The sequence below is a fragment of the Aplidium turbinatum genome, chromosome 14 (assembly GCF_918807975.1).
Source record: "Aplidium turbinatum chromosome 14, kaAplTurb1.1, whole genome shotgun sequence".
Lineage (NCBI taxonomy): Eukaryota > Metazoa > Chordata > Ascidiacea > Aplousobranchia > Polyclinidae > Aplidium > Aplidium turbinatum.
In genome coordinates this window covers 9,515,393-9,531,057 of record NC_137485.1, presented here as the reverse complement: position 1 = coordinate 9,531,057, position 15,665 = coordinate 9,515,393, and the positions used below count along the sequence as shown (strand labels likewise).

Genomic DNA, 15,665 nt, shown 5'->3' with positions numbered 1-15,665 from the left:
TTGTAAGACACTTTCGTTTTCACCATGAGCATCCATCTTGCTTGTTTTCTTTGATGTCGCTCTTTAGCATCTTATGACCATTCAACATGGCGTCGACTTCTTCTGTATTATGACAAGCATCCAGTAATCTCTCTACAAAGTCGTTGCACTGCTGAGCCAGTTTTTGATAATCGTTCTGAAAAAACAAAAAAAAAAAACGTTGATCTGAGTTTTAGTTGAATGTAGCTGATAGGGCAACTGATTTAAAGCATTGTGTATGCATTTTACCTTAAACTCTTTCTCTAGATCCGCGAGCTTAGTCAAATTATGGCTCAGTTTGAAAGCCTGCCTTGCGGGGTATGGGGATGAGAGAGCCAGGTATGCGGGACTGGCAAGTCCTCGATACGCGTTCAACCGTGACAAGCAGTAACTCAGGGAATCGCTATTTTTTCTAAAAAACACAACAAACAATTTTTTTGAAAATCAAAGCTTTGTAAGAATATAATACAAAAAACTTTTTTTTTTCTCTGATCTTACCGTACCGTTACATCAATTTAACTCCTTGTTGACAAATTTATTGCGATTTCTCAGATAGCGAAGCGAAAATAACGAGCAGAAAAATGATATTGGTTTCATAGTAATAATAAATATCATCGTGCGCATGATGTATTTAGGACGATAGCAGAAAAGCATGATCACTTTTTCGGTAACAAACCAAAAAAGAAATCACTAGGTATTCTCCAATCTACCTTTCTTGGCAAGATGAACAATGGCAGCGATGAGGATGTGGGTGCCGTATCCTGGCTCCTCTTCTTAACAATTCGTGAACTATATCAAATTCTTGATATTGAGCGGCTAAAATGATGGGAGTGATGTCAGGAGAGAATCTTGTGCCATTGTCGTCGTAAGCATAGAAGTCTCTATCCTAAAGAAAGGGTTTTGTACGTATGTATACGTCATCATTTCCACATTGCAAGACCGCATGAGATTATGATAAGAATGTTCGAATTTTCAGAGGCTTGTTCAATTCAATATTGCACATAAATATTTAAACTTTCAAGAACGTAGATAAGCGTCAATTAAAAGTATTTCCGTTATGGCTTTATCTGTTATATTGACAGTAGCCTATTTACCAATCAAATATAAAATAATACATTTGTCATAACGTCAGCATCAAGTTGCAAAGCAATGGCAACACTTCAATAACTTCAAGGTTTGACAATACAATCAAAAATGGAAGCTCCAATCTTGAAATGAAAATTTGCAGTTTGATCAATATAATATTATATATAATATTAATATAATTATTAGTTTGATTATTTTTTATTAACAATCATTGGCAAACATTTTGCAACAATGCTCTACATAGACGTTCGATATTTAACACAGACGTATAGCTAGACATGCATGTTAGATATATACAAAAACATGAACAATTTTTACAAAAACATAAACTTTTACAAAAATAATTATTAGGGTCAAATATTTTAATAGCCAAAAAAACGTTACAAAAAATTGTATTAGTATGAAGCACATTATCTTAGGAAGAGGGAGTTTTGGGGACGACTGCCGTGAGTCTCCACGCACTTCCATGATTTGACATCCTTGGAGCCAATATTTATATTTCTGAATTTAAACTCAGCGGTTCCAATCACAAATTGCCAGTTTTTGTGTTTCTAATCAATTTTGGACTTGGTTAAAATTAAACTCTAGTTTATAGATTGAAAAATACGATACGCACACATAATTTCATTTTTAGTGATTCCGCTGTTCAACCATACATACCTCTGTAAACTGCTGTTGCTCGCTCGGGCTTCTAGTCAATCTCTCGTGCTTGTTGAAGGAAGGATGATTCAAGATAGTCTCGGTGATTCTCAAAAAGCCTCGACTAATGGCTAACAATAACGCGTCTCCGATTCGAGCCATTGTCGGACACTTTATCAAGATATCGACAATCTGTGCAACCATTGTAATATATTATGCGTCGCCTGTGTTTTTTGTGTTGTGCACCAGGTCTTTCTGTTTAGGTACATTTGGTCATTATGCATTTTTGTAATTGTTACATTCTTGTGTTCTCTGATTGGCACAGTAGTTGTTGTATCATACTGGCTTTACTTGTTGCGTAAATCGTCGATAGCTTATTGCATACCTAAAAGTTCTTGTCAGGCAAAAGTTGCTTGCATTACTGTATGTATATAAGATACATTATGGCTGAGGCTAGGAAATCGAAACATTGAAATATGAGCAAAAAACTTTGACAATTGTATCCTATTTCGTGTAGGGCGAGTGAATAAAGGTTTGATGCATTATTGTATTATAAATAAATTAGTGGTTTTAAATGCTACGTTTTAAGGTTCCTCAAACAACGAAAGTACGGTTTTGCAGGTTTTCGTAGTAACATTAGGTTATACATAGCGATGATTACATTACGAGAAACACAGCTCCGCTTTTCCGGCTACCTTATAAGGGTCAATTACCATTTTTTTACGCTTCGCTATAAACCTGCTTTCGACAACAACAAAAATTTTAAATTGCTTAAAAACCAACTTCACTACTCTTATATAAACTTTAAAAAATACAATGTTTTGTAGACAAAAAAAAACGAAACTCTTCTAGCGTGCGTTTATAAGCCAAATGCGGGTAAAGTTTCGCATCTCTATAATCTAAAATTCTTAGTTTTACATCACTTTTAAGATAAGAATTTGCCAGCAGCTCAAAAAAGTTCAAAAGAAATAAAAAATTTCTAAAGAACTACACAATTAAAGGAGCTGCCAACCACGTGCTTTTAGTTTCTAAGCAAAAATGTTTTTTCTTTTTAATTTAAGTTGGCTGTTCTGGCAACACAATATCTTTCTTCCATTAGGAAATTGAGATTTTATCGTAATTGGGATGAAATTCATACTCAATTAAGAAATAGACAATTTTCTTGCTCCATCTTTTTTTCTATGCAAATAAACATAACAAAAAAAAATTCTCAAAATTTTTCACAGGCTTGCAGTCAAGGGACAATAAATGCCTTTTTGGTTTTTATTACGAAATCAATACGAGAAATTGCAGTTTTTGTGGATGAAACTAACAAAAGCCATATCCAATGCAGAAAACTAGACGCTTGGTTGAAAATTTTAATGCATAATTTATGTCAAGTTAAGACATTTAGGAGGTGGAAATGCGGTATCGGTATTCATCTGTCAAAAATTTCATAGCAAATCTTCACACCACAAGCAACAAAATATTTTGAAAGTTTTGTCGAAATTCCACAAGATTTTGGCTACTTTGGATTTTAGATTTGTGTTACTTACAATCGGATCAATGTAAAAATAGAACGGTCAACATGCTGCAAAACGCATTTTATCAAGGTAGTGTTAATTATTTCTGTAAATTGCGCTAACTAGGTCACAGTTTGAATGATAAGTTATTATATTGATTTTGACAAAAAAACAAACTGAAAAAACACAAGCAAGTGTTAATTGTTCAACTATAACAACCGGCAACAACATTTCAACAATCGGAACTTCACTCTGCCAATCTTGGTTACCGGCGCTGCGGTCAACAGCTTCCACAAGTATGCGAAACTACCAGGAAAAAACTATCAAAGCTTTGTCTGTCCAAAGATAAAAATTCAAAACCAACCAATCAAACAACAACTTACGAAGAGATAAAGCTATTTAGACCGAGAGCCTACGACAGAAGATTTCACCCCATAAGGTACAAAAGGTTTGACCCCTTGAAGTTACTGGGGTCAACCATGTCACTCACAAAAAGTATGGAAGATTGACCGCACCGGGTGGATCTGGACCCTAGAGCCCCCTAAAAAGCCCAAAAAGGGGGTTAATTTCACCCCATAAGGTACATGGACCAAACTTGGTGAAAACGAAGTTCTATGTCAGGACATCACAAAAATATCAAATCTAACAATATTTTCGAGTGGAAAGGTGATGTAAGACTCCCCCCAAAGTGACCCCCCAGGGGGTTAATTTCACCCCATAAGGTACATGGACCAAAGTTGGTCAAAACGAAGTCTTATGTCAGGACATCACAAAAATATCAAATCTAACAATATTTTCGGGTGGAAAGGTGATGTAAGATGCCTTCAAAGTGACTTCCCTTAATGTGACCCCCTCGGAAGGTTTATTCCACCCCATAAGGTACATGGACCAAACTTGGTCAAAATGAAGTCTTATGTCAGGACATCACAAAAATATCAAATCTAACAATATTTTCGGGTGGAAAGGTGATGTAAGATGCCTTCAAAGTGACTTCCCTTAATGTGACCCCCTCGGAAGGTTTATTCCACCCCATAAGGTACATGGACCAAACTTGGTCAAAATGAAGTCTTATGTCAGGACATCACAAAAATATCAAATCTAACAATATTTTCGGGTGGAAAGGTGGTGTAAGATGACTTCAAAGTGACTTTCCTTAATGTGACCCCCTCGGAAGGTGTATTTCACCCCGTAAAGTACATGGACCAAACTTGGTCAAAACGAAGTCTTATGTCAGGACATCACAAAAATATCAAATCTAACAATATTTTCGGGTGGAAAGGTGATGTAAGATGTCATCAAAGTGACCCCCAGAGGGTTTATTTCACCATAGAGTACATGGACCAAACGTGGTCAAAACGAAGTCTTCTAGGGCACCACAAAATATCAAATCTAACAATACTCTCAGTTGGAAAGGTGATAAAAGACCTACCCAAAAGTGAATCTCCTCCTATAGTTTAATTTACTTCATCCCTTTCTCGAACCAACCTTGGTGTAACGAAAGTGCTATGCCAGGATAGTACGAATGGATTAAATTTAAAAATATTTTTATATAGGTTTTGATGAAATACATTCACAAGCTGTCCCATGATGCATGAAATGGAACTATAGCCTACTTTACAAAAAGTTTTTGTATAAATCATATTAAGTCAATCGAAAAAAGGCAACAGGACATGACAATACATGGCTTTGTAACACCAAAAACAGAAAGTACGTAAGAAGCATATAGGCTACAGTAGCCAGAAAATTGATCCAAGATCTTGATACCACCACTAAATGTGGACTTAATCGAACAACTGACTATCCAAATCAAAACGTTTCGAAATGAATCATTTGGAACGTTAATTTAGGCAGTAATGAACATTTTCCAGCTGCTACAATAAATAACCCAATAAACCCAATGTAGTAAATTTTTGTTTAATGCCATTTGCTTCATGTCTCCAATCAGTTATTGTAACTGTTCATTCATAAACAGAGATTGTTTGTGTAAATGTAAACGGTAACTCAATTGGTTAGCGCGTCACTTCTGGAACGAAGAAGCTTCAAGATCAATAGCGGCGCTGGTTCGACTCTCGGGGTGTGCGCTTGAGCAACGCACGTTAAGGGCTGCTCTCCATTCAGCGGCATCTAATGGATGGAATAATTCCCCGACAACAAGCCTTCAACAATCGGAAACTTCACTCTGTCAATCTCGGTGACCGGGCCTGCGCCAGTGATTCAAAGCCTCTACAAGTATGCGAAACTGCCAGGATTAAGCTCTGCAAGAAGCTTTCCCAGTCCGAGGATAAAGATTCAATCAATCAATCAATCACTGGTGTCGCTTTTACTTTCTTCGTCTTATTCTTCAGATTCATACAATTCTCCTGTTATATACAGAGAAATAAAGACTGTACGAAACAATTGCTATTATGCACTACAGATATGCGTAACATACAATAGTAATTTTATTATCTTTTACAGACGTCTATTTTTCTTCGAATAATGCAACATTGCAACTTACTATTAACTGGAAAAAGTTCAACATTTATTTGTTATTTAGTGCACCCAGGCATTTTTCTCAAGATTGCAGAAACTATTGGTTATAGGTTCCTAAAACGAAACTTTACAGCCAGTTATTGGCTAATGTTTACAGTAAGAAAGTAAACGACTGATAGACCAGGAGAAAGTTTTATATTTATAAAGGGTAACCCAAGCGACATCCAATGCTGTTTACCTTCTTCTTGACTTTCCTGGATGAGATCAGATTCCACGCAGAGACATCTAAAGATGCTTTATACCTTTACCTTCAAACCACACCACTTTATAAGAACCTCCTTCTTCTTTCCAGCCATACTCTAGCAGCAACGTTGCTGCTTGTTCACTTCTAGTTGAAGATAACCACCATCTTGTGATGAGATGTGTGCGCCTTGTCTTCTGGAGAAGTACTCGTAAACAAAGTGGTAGAGTACTACTATCTACAGTAGCTTCTGGTATGCATGATATCCTTTCATTTTCTTTTTTGGGTTTGTAGCCGTCTAAAAACATTTGTAAACGGACTTCGTTGACATAATTAATTTTCTTGTTTTTGTACATGTTACACACAAAGTTCTCTATGGCGATGATAGTGTCTTCACTAATTTCTTTGTCGTGTCCGAGTTGGCTAAAAGCTGCCTGCGCTTCGTGGTTTCCTTGGAGTAATTTCAGCGGCCGCACTTTCCCTTTCCTGCTAAATGACGAGGTGTAATCAGAATCTGTAAAGGCATGATATGCAGGTAAACACTTGCAAATCGTCACTCCAAGTGCGGTAGGCCTATGCAGCTGGTTGATGTTGATGTACCGCTGCGTGTTATTGCTTTGCAAGCCAGCTTCTATCCATATCTTTAATGAAGGATCAAAAGTTCCATAGCAACCTAAGCCAATTACAAGACAGTCAGTGTCAGACGTGCGGATAACCACATTGCTTGGGGCTGGTACATCGCAGACAGCTTGCTTTATCTCTGTATATAACAGGAGAATTGTATGAATCTGAAGAATAAGATGAAGAAAGTGAAAGCGACAGCAGTGACAATGAAGAATAAAGAAACGACCGTTTACATTTACACAAACAATCTCTGTTTATGAATGAACAGTTACGATAACTGATTGGAGACATGAAGCAAATGGCATTAAATAAAAATTTACTGCATTGGGTTTATTAGGTTATTTATTGTAGCAGCTGGAAAATGTTCATTACTGCCTAAATTAACGTTCCAAATGATTCATTTCGAAACGTTTTGATTTGGATAGTCAGCTGTTCGATTAAGTCCACATTTAGTGGTGGTATCAAGATCTTGGATCAATTTTCTGGCTACTGTAGCCTATATGCTTCTTGTGTACTTTCTGTTTTTGGTGTTACAAAGCCATGTATTGTCATGTCCTGTTGCCTTTTTTCGATTGACTTAATATGATTTATACAAAAACTTTTTGTAAAGTAGGCTATAGTTCCATTTCATGCATCATGGGACAGCTTGTGAATGTATTTCATCAAAACCTATATAAAAATATTTTTAAATTTAATCCATTCGTACTGTCCTGGCATAGCACTTTCGTTACACCAAGGTTGGTTCGAGAAAGGGATGAAGTAAATTAAACTATAGGAGGAGATTCACTTTTGGGTAGGTCTTTTATCACCTTTCCAACTGAGAGTATTGTTAGATTTGATATTTTGTGGTGCCCTAGAAGACTTCGTTTTGACCACGTTTGGTCCATGTACTCTATGGTGAAATAAACCCTCTGGGGGTCACTTTGATGACATCTTACATCACCTTTCCACCCGAAAATATTGTTAGATTTGATATTTTTGTGATGTCCTGACATAAGACTTCGTTTTGACCAAGTTTGGTCCATGTACTTTATGGGGTGAAATACACCTTCCGAGGGGGTCACATTAAGGAAAGTCACTTTGAAGGCATCTTACATCACCTTTCCACCCGAAAATATTGTTAGATTTGATATTTTTGTGATGTCCTGACATAAGACTTCATTTTGACCAAGTTTGGTCCATGTACCTTATGGGGTGGAATAAACCTTCCGAGGGGGTCACATTAAGGGAAGTCACTTTGAAGGCATCTTACATCACCTTTCCACCCGAAAATATTGTTAGATTTGATATTTTTGTGATGTCCTGACATAAGACTTCGTTTTGACCAACTTTGGTCCATGTACCTTATGGGGTGAAATTAACCCCCTGGGGGGTCACTTTGGGGGGAGTCTTACATCACCTTTCCACTCGAAAATATTGTTAGATTTGATATTTTTGTGATGTCCTGACATAGAACTTCGTTTTCACCAAGTTTGGTCCATGTACCTTATGGGGTGAAATTAACCCCCTTTTTGGGCTTTTTAGGGGGCTCTAGGGTCCAGATCCACCCGGTGCGGTCAATCTTCCATACTTTTTGTGAGTGACATGGTTGACCCCAGTAACTTCAAGGGGTCAAACCTTTTGTACCTTATGGGGTGAAATCTTCTGTCGTAGGCTCCCAGACTAATTGTGACAAAACAGAATCACATATAGATTTTTGAAGCCCAGCTTTCTTATTGATAACGATGTTAGCAATGACAATTTGGAAATGAAATCAAGAGTATTGACAGTGCCAAAGCATGAACAGGAGCTGACACAAAACCCACAAAGTCAAACCGTCCGTTTTACCTCTGCAAGCATTTTCCCCGCGGTTGTCTTTCTAAATCTATTTGTATGGATCATTATGGACTTTAGTATCGATTTTTGCAGTGACATTGTGAACTGCCTAATGCGATGGTCAGAATGTAATTTTTCTTGGATTTCAGTGATTTGCCGTTTTTGGTTCAAAGGATGCTGATGAGCTGTTTAGAATAATTGTTTAGTTGTTTAGAACTTTTATGATTCCTAAAAGATGTCTACGACTGTAATTGCCACAATGAACGCAAAATAATAAGAGTTTGTTCTTAAAAAGTGTCTAAAATATTCGTTCAATTCAATTCAATTTTTTTTTTCCTTTTCGAAATGTGAAAGACACCATGTTGTGAAAATAGAATGGGAGCAGTAACAAAGTCAATTAAATGAAAAGGTAGACTTGTTGAAATTATCATTCATAGTAGACTATTCGTTACCCACTTCTAAATGTTCATTCCCACAAGCCAATTGCAAGGCATTCTGGCCCATGTAATCCACGCAGTTTATATTCAAGGTTTTCGATTCACTCAGTAGTCTTCCCACTGTAGGGATATCCCCGTATTCTGCCGCCTCCAGAAACTGAATCTCTTCTGCTGTAGGTTTGTGGGTGGAACCCGGTAAAAAGCAAGTCGACTTCCCTCCGCGAGGTCCATTTCGCCGAGCTGAAAAACAAGATTTCAAACTGAAATCAGCTTCTCCAAAAATAATAAAAATTTATCGAACAGTAGCGGATTTAAAAACAGGTGAGAAAAAAAACCTAATAAGAATTGTTTAACAACAAATATACAGTAGCTTAGACTACTAAATTTTTTTAGCAGTGTTGAATTTTTATTCCGTTTTCAATGCTGTGCTGGTATCTAGAAAAAGCACCATAAAGGCTACTGTATGTATAATAATAATATCAACTTCAGCAGTCAATAACAATAAAGGTTTCTCAGAGTTTTGTCAACAGCGACGAAAGAATATGCAAATGTAAGTATAGTTTGCAGCTCCAGTCGCTTAGCAAGCTACTTTCGTGGAGATAAGAGCATTATTCACAAAATCTTTTCATGTCATCCGATTTCATATCGATTTGTGGTTTTTATGTCGTGAACTTGCTGAAGATTCTTCTGTCCGCTGGGAAACAAATCAGAGTGGTCCAATTTAATATCGTCCCTGGCCATTTGAAGACGTGTTTGTGTTTGTCAGCCAATAGCGATTTTAGCTCAAATTTGAGTTGCCAAATTCATAATTATTTTCAAAATGTTTTCCAGTTAGTAAAATTTGCTGTTTTTTATCGTTTTATCGTCACTAGACGTTGAAAAAATGTAACTAAGATACTTGGATTGTAATTCTGGTTACTGGAGCGCCCATGGTCTAACGCTTCACCCAGGAACGTAGCCACGGAGGGGGGCTAAAGGGGGCAATCGCCACTCCAAAATTTGGTTTTGACTCCCTCTCTAAGCAAAAATATGTTTTAGTACTATTACGTTTCAATACCATTATCTCACGTTGAATGTCGTTTGCCTCGCCAACAGTTGATTTGCCCGCATAAAGTTTTCTTTCTAGTTACGTCACTGGCTTCACCGACAAGAGTCAGAAGGGTGTATAATATTTACAGGATACCGTACATACATAAATTGTTCACAATGGACTTCCTTATTTAGGCCTTAGACTAAAATTAAACCAATATAACTAGAATTCTAAAACAAAACTTTGTTCTTAAACTTTTCATCAAATTTTCCTGTAATTTAAGTGATGATGCACTGGGATGCACGGTGTGACAAAACATTTTAAATAAAGTAAACAATATCACACCAAATCAGAAGAATCAATTTATTCAACTAAATAAACACATTCAATTAATTAATTTAAATGAACACATTCAAAAAAATCAAGCATTTGCTGATCAGTTTCTATTTGAATAAGATTATACTGAAGCCACACTTGTGTAGCGAAAGCTCTATATTTTAATCAATTGACTTTTTTGATTTGGTGTGATATTGTTTACTTTATTTCAATATAACTAGGCCAACATAGTAATTAAAATATAAAAACGCTACAAAATTAAGTCTAAATCTAACCTCATGGCTATCTGGAGATACGACCTGATTTATTACATTTTGCAAAGTTTTGCAAATTTTGTAAATTTTGCTAACCTTTTGAATAAAAATTTTGAAAAATCATATTTGCACGTATTTTTACTGCTCTCCCAAGGTGACACAATACTTAGGTTTTATCATCTGAAGGCTTTGACAATAAAAACAGTTTGATTCAGAAAGTTTTAGTCACACTGTAAGCAACTTACTAAAAGTCTGGTCGAGAGTTTTCTCAACTACATTTTTTAATCATTTACTGCGTCCCTAAGGCAACGTAGGGTGATGCAATTGATTGAGTTTCACTTTTAGCAGAATGATCATAATGATATTGAACTAAGCAACATAAGGTGTTATGTTATTAACATAGTCAGAGAAAAATAAACAAAAACTAGCGTTTCTAAACATCAGTCAGACAGCAACAGCAGAAAAAAATTTGCAACTGGTGGCAAATCAGGCTTCAAATCTCCATTTAGCCATGCTAACCCTCAAAAACAGGTTCTTCGTTCTGTATTGGCAAGACCTACGACATGCCTTGTGTAGGATGTGTGCACTGCAGTTCAAATTTATGTTGCAATGTAGCCTCCACTAAGTCTAAACCAGGGGTCACCAAACTACGGCCCGCGGGCCGGAACCGGCCCGCAAACTGATTTCATCCGGCTCGCCACGTGCTGCAGAAATAACAGCTGCTGCACTACAACTGTTAAGAAAAAAAGTTACCAAACTTTTTGTAAAGGACTGACGTTGCTGTTTATCATTAGGCCACCACAAATGGGGACAGCCTAGGCCAAATTTGGAAAGATGTAATGCTTTTTGAAAAGCACAAAGCCCTGTAGTGTATCACAGCAGGAGATAACTTTTCCAGCAACTTTTCGATTTTCATCACAACTTTGCTATTCCACCGCTGACTTTGTTATTTATTGTGCGCAATTCAAGTCAATGGAGATTCTAATAGTTGTATATCTTTTCGCAATTTGCATCCGGCCCGCAGCTGTTAATCTCGCAGCAATCCGGCCCTCAGAGAAAAAAGTTTGGTGACCCCTGGTCTAAACGAAACAAAATGATGGATTTTTTACCAAAAGTAGCATCGGTAAGCTTGCGCCAGAATCTTGTACCTTATCATGGATACAATCGCAGGATTACGCTTCATCATGGGCTATGCTTTCGCGTTTGCAGTAAAGTAAAAGTAATTTATTAAAAGTAACAGTGGTAAATTTGTGCCAAGAACAAACTTAACGCTAAAAGTTTGCGTACAGCCTACCACTGATTGCTGGAATAGTCCAACATAAAAACTTTCGTTTTCTGCAAAGTGATTTTTGCTACACCCAGTGATGTTAAATTAAAGAAATAAAAACTTACAAGCAATTAACCGTAACAACGTAGACTATATACCAGATATTCGTACCTGTCAGACGACGTCTACTCACATAGGCTTCCCTTGAAGTCATTCCTTACCAGTAAGTGCTTCAAAGCACTGCCTTAATGTATTATGTATTCGTTGCAGCTTGCGACTACAAATGAACGTGTGAATTTACCGCACGACCATTTTAAAGAAATTTCGATCAATATTTGCATGTTTCTGCACACTTTGTGTTGCCAACGACGAAAAAAATCCAACGCAATTTCTAAGTAATTGGTCAAAGTTCCGATTTTGGCACCACGGCCGACTAATGAATACCCCAGAGAAAGCGGCATTGTAGCTTCGCCAGAAAATTGGTGATGAAATTAATCTATAATTTAGTCCGTCGTTAAATTTGAGTGCTCTGTTGCGTAGGGTTTTTCTGAAAAGCGTGTAAAACAAGTGGCTTCAAATGCCATATGGCAGCAATGTTTGAAAGAGTTAAAAAAGCAAGGAACGATTGCAACGGATGTGAGTTTTCATTTAAAATATTGACCTTTATGATGTGCTTCCGTTGATATAAATCAAAGAGACAAAATGTCAAATGATACAGTTTCGCTTGAGGTGGAACTTATTGATTGGAATCTAGAAGTCGACATTTTGTACAGTACCGTACGTGAAAGTTTGAATGCTGGAACCAAACACACAGGCTGACTAGACTCCCTCTACCAAATTCCAAATTGATACTGAATTCGGTATACTTTTAAAGCTTATTATGTAAATTTCATAAACTTGAGTTAAGTGTAAATCACAATAAAACTCAACTTGATTCTATTTGAATAAGCTTAACTGAAGATGATCTAGCTTTTAGCTGATCGAAATCGATATTTAGCTATATACAGTATGATTGAACTGACTCGTGTGAGAATAAATTTTTTTGCATCACAATGAAACTATTTTAATATCGTGAATATTTTTATATATAAATTTTGTTACAATTGCTTTATTTTATATTTAAATAAGCAAAACTAGATTGCACCCTTCACAGTTCAGTTAACAAGAAGTCATAGGCATTTCCCTCTAGAGCAGCGGACTGTTTATAACCATGAGAAAAATCAAGGGTCATAGTCAAGGGGGCCCCCATTCCGCAATCGACGGATTGTTATTAGGGCTTCCTTCTTTTAACCTTTACCTCAAAAAGCATGACCTACAAGGCTATAAGTAGTTGAGCAAGGGAGCACAATGTTGTGCATGTATGCTATAGCTCTGATCAACAGATGTGTTTAGATGGCATTTCCTCCATCAGGGCAACTATAGGCAGTCCCAAGCGCTCATATGCCGGCTGGTGGCACTTCTTGGAACATCGGTTGTAGGCTACCGCCGAGTGCATGGTACAACAAATATATTTTATTCTAAATATAATCTACTGGAAACATTTCACAGACGGATAAAAGTTACAGCAGATGAAAATAAGAAACAACTACCAAAAACATGAACAAAGAACTCTTTTTTTCTTTACTAATGATTTTTCTCGTCTAAAACTAAATTTGCAAATATCTTACGAAGAACTCACCACCTTTTGGGCGCCGTCTATGAGATCTCATAGCCTAACTTGACCACATCCAGAAAAACAGGGGTGTCCAAACCCGGTCCGTGATACGTTTTGGTATGACCCACGTCTGTTGTTGCACAATGTGTTTTTTTGGCCCGCAGACACACAAAAATCATACCAATTCAACTTGGATTTTTAAAAAGATTAGTGAAGACAATATTTCTCACACAAAAGCCGGCGAGAAAAGTTAAAAACATTGTTGCGTCATAATTGCGAAATCAACAATTATTGTCTGGAGACTACAGTAAAGACTAAAGAGCGATACGGTCGGGTATTATTTTCTTGCTAGCAAATTTAACAACCGCTTTCGAGATTTTGCCGCACTTGTAAATGGCGTATTGCTTATTCACTTATTCTGCTTGAACCCTGATGAGGCTCCAGCTCACGTGCAGTTATAATTAAGCTTCTGCCGCGCAAAAGCCGACAATAACATTTCTCTCTTCTGCCTTTTTACCAGCAGCTGGATAAAAACAAATTTCCAGAAATGCAACAATTTGCAAAGAAAATGTTGAGCATGTTCGGCTCAACATATTTGTGTGGGCAGACGTTCTCTGTTATGAATTTCAACACGAACCGCTTGAGATCAAAGCTGATGGACTGCCACCTACGTGATATTTTACGCTTGTCTACCACTAATCTCGAATCAGACTTGACCTAGGTAGGCCATAGAAATCACCTCAGTTTCACCCTTCACATTAACTTTAACCCTAACAGAATACTTGAAACAGCATATTTCTTTATTGTATGAAAACATTATCAGTACAGATGCAAAACTTTTACACAAAACAAGACTGTCAGAGGCTATTGGTCCGCGGGCACTACTGCATTGTCGAATCTGGCCCGCTTGGGAAAAAAGTTTGGACACCCCTGCAGTAAAGGTTTTATATCCGAGAACAGATAAACATGAATCTTTGTACAATACTGTAATTCAATGTTTTTAAAGCTGTACATTTTTTACAGCAGCAACTATCGATCACACTAGCCTTCTCTCATGATAAACTCATTATATAAACTCTACTTACCATATAATGTTTTTCTAGTGGAAATTACGTTTGTTGGGGAAAACTGAGTTGAGGCAATTGTCTCTTCTGCCATATCGTGGCCGCTTTATTTTAAACAACCCAATTACATGTTTGAATAAGCTTTACACTTTTCTATATTGAGGTAGTAGGCTACTGTTTGTAAGTATAGGCTATTTGCTTATTACATTCTTAAGTCTATATCACTGTTCTATACCGCATTCTCAGTTAGTTTCAAGATGTCTCTCCAAAGTTCATGTTGATGCAGAAGAACGCACTCATTTTTTATATTTATATCAAACCTTTGCCTTGGCTTTAATAAATCTTTTTTCTCTATTATGATTGTCATTTGTGCAAGGCAAGTTAGATGACAGTTGGCTATGCTACTCGTTTCAGTACCGTACATAAATTGATTGCAGCATGTAGACTGTAGAGTAAAGACTAAAGAGTCAAGGAAATGATCAAAATGCTCAAACAAAAGTATTTTATGCTTCACAGCAGAGCCAGCAAATAACAGGATATTTTTTTCACACTTTTTCAATAATATTTTTTGTCTTAATGGTTTTGATTAAGTCACAGCTGTAGCGCATCCAGCATGGGGCTAAGGGGGCTCAAGCCCCCCCAAACCCACCACCAAAAATGAAGTTTTTGTATGTTCACCATACATTTTGCTTACAGGTTAGATAGGAATAAGAAACAACAACACAACAGGGCTGAGCAATGAGCATTCTAACAATATAGCCTATTATACATATTCACAAGTAGTTTTAACAGTCGAACGTTTTCGGCTTAACTTAAGCCTTCATCAGAAATCTGAAAATATTTATAAAAATGCAATAAATTTAAACTTCTTGAAAAATTACATTGGGAAAAGGCAACTACATAAATAGCTACAAAAAATTTGCACCACAGCAAACGTGATACATCAAGTAAATGTTTAGGAGAATGGATGCGCTTGCAGCAAATAATTGTTTGTTTAAATTTGGATAGTTGGGTTTAATTAACAGCGCTTCCTGAATTTTGGTGTCAAATTGGGATTGCCTTTGCGTAAAATATCAAATGAATCGGCAGAGAATTTTTGATCTGTGCAAAAAGAACACTCCATGGTCTTTGATGGCAATTTTCTTTAACTCCCTAAAGTTCAGATGCTCTCGTACTCTCGTGGTCAAATGTCTGGTGGACATTGGGCATACCGATGTAGGCTACCG

The 15,665-nt window shown here is 36.9% G+C and overlaps 1 protein-coding gene across 1 annotated transcript in view; it reads right to left on the bottom strand.

Annotated features, from left to right (window-relative positions):
* Window positions 1-15,665, bottom strand: part of LOC145782878 (short transient receptor potential channel 7-like) — a 36,341-nt gene that overhangs the window by 17,631 nt on the left and 3,045 nt on the right. Inside the window, exons 2-6 of the mRNA XM_082594642.1 lie at window positions 8,854-9,074; window positions 1,765-1,935; window positions 729-904; window positions 268-430; window positions 24-175 (exon numbers count right to left, since the gene is read on the bottom strand). Coding sequence (XP_082450768.1) covers window positions 24-175; window positions 268-430; window positions 729-904; window positions 1,765-1,935; window positions 8,854-9,074 — 883 coding nt within the window. The remainder of the gene's footprint in view (window positions 1-23; window positions 176-267; window positions 431-728; window positions 905-1,764; window positions 1,936-8,853; window positions 9,075-15,665) is intronic.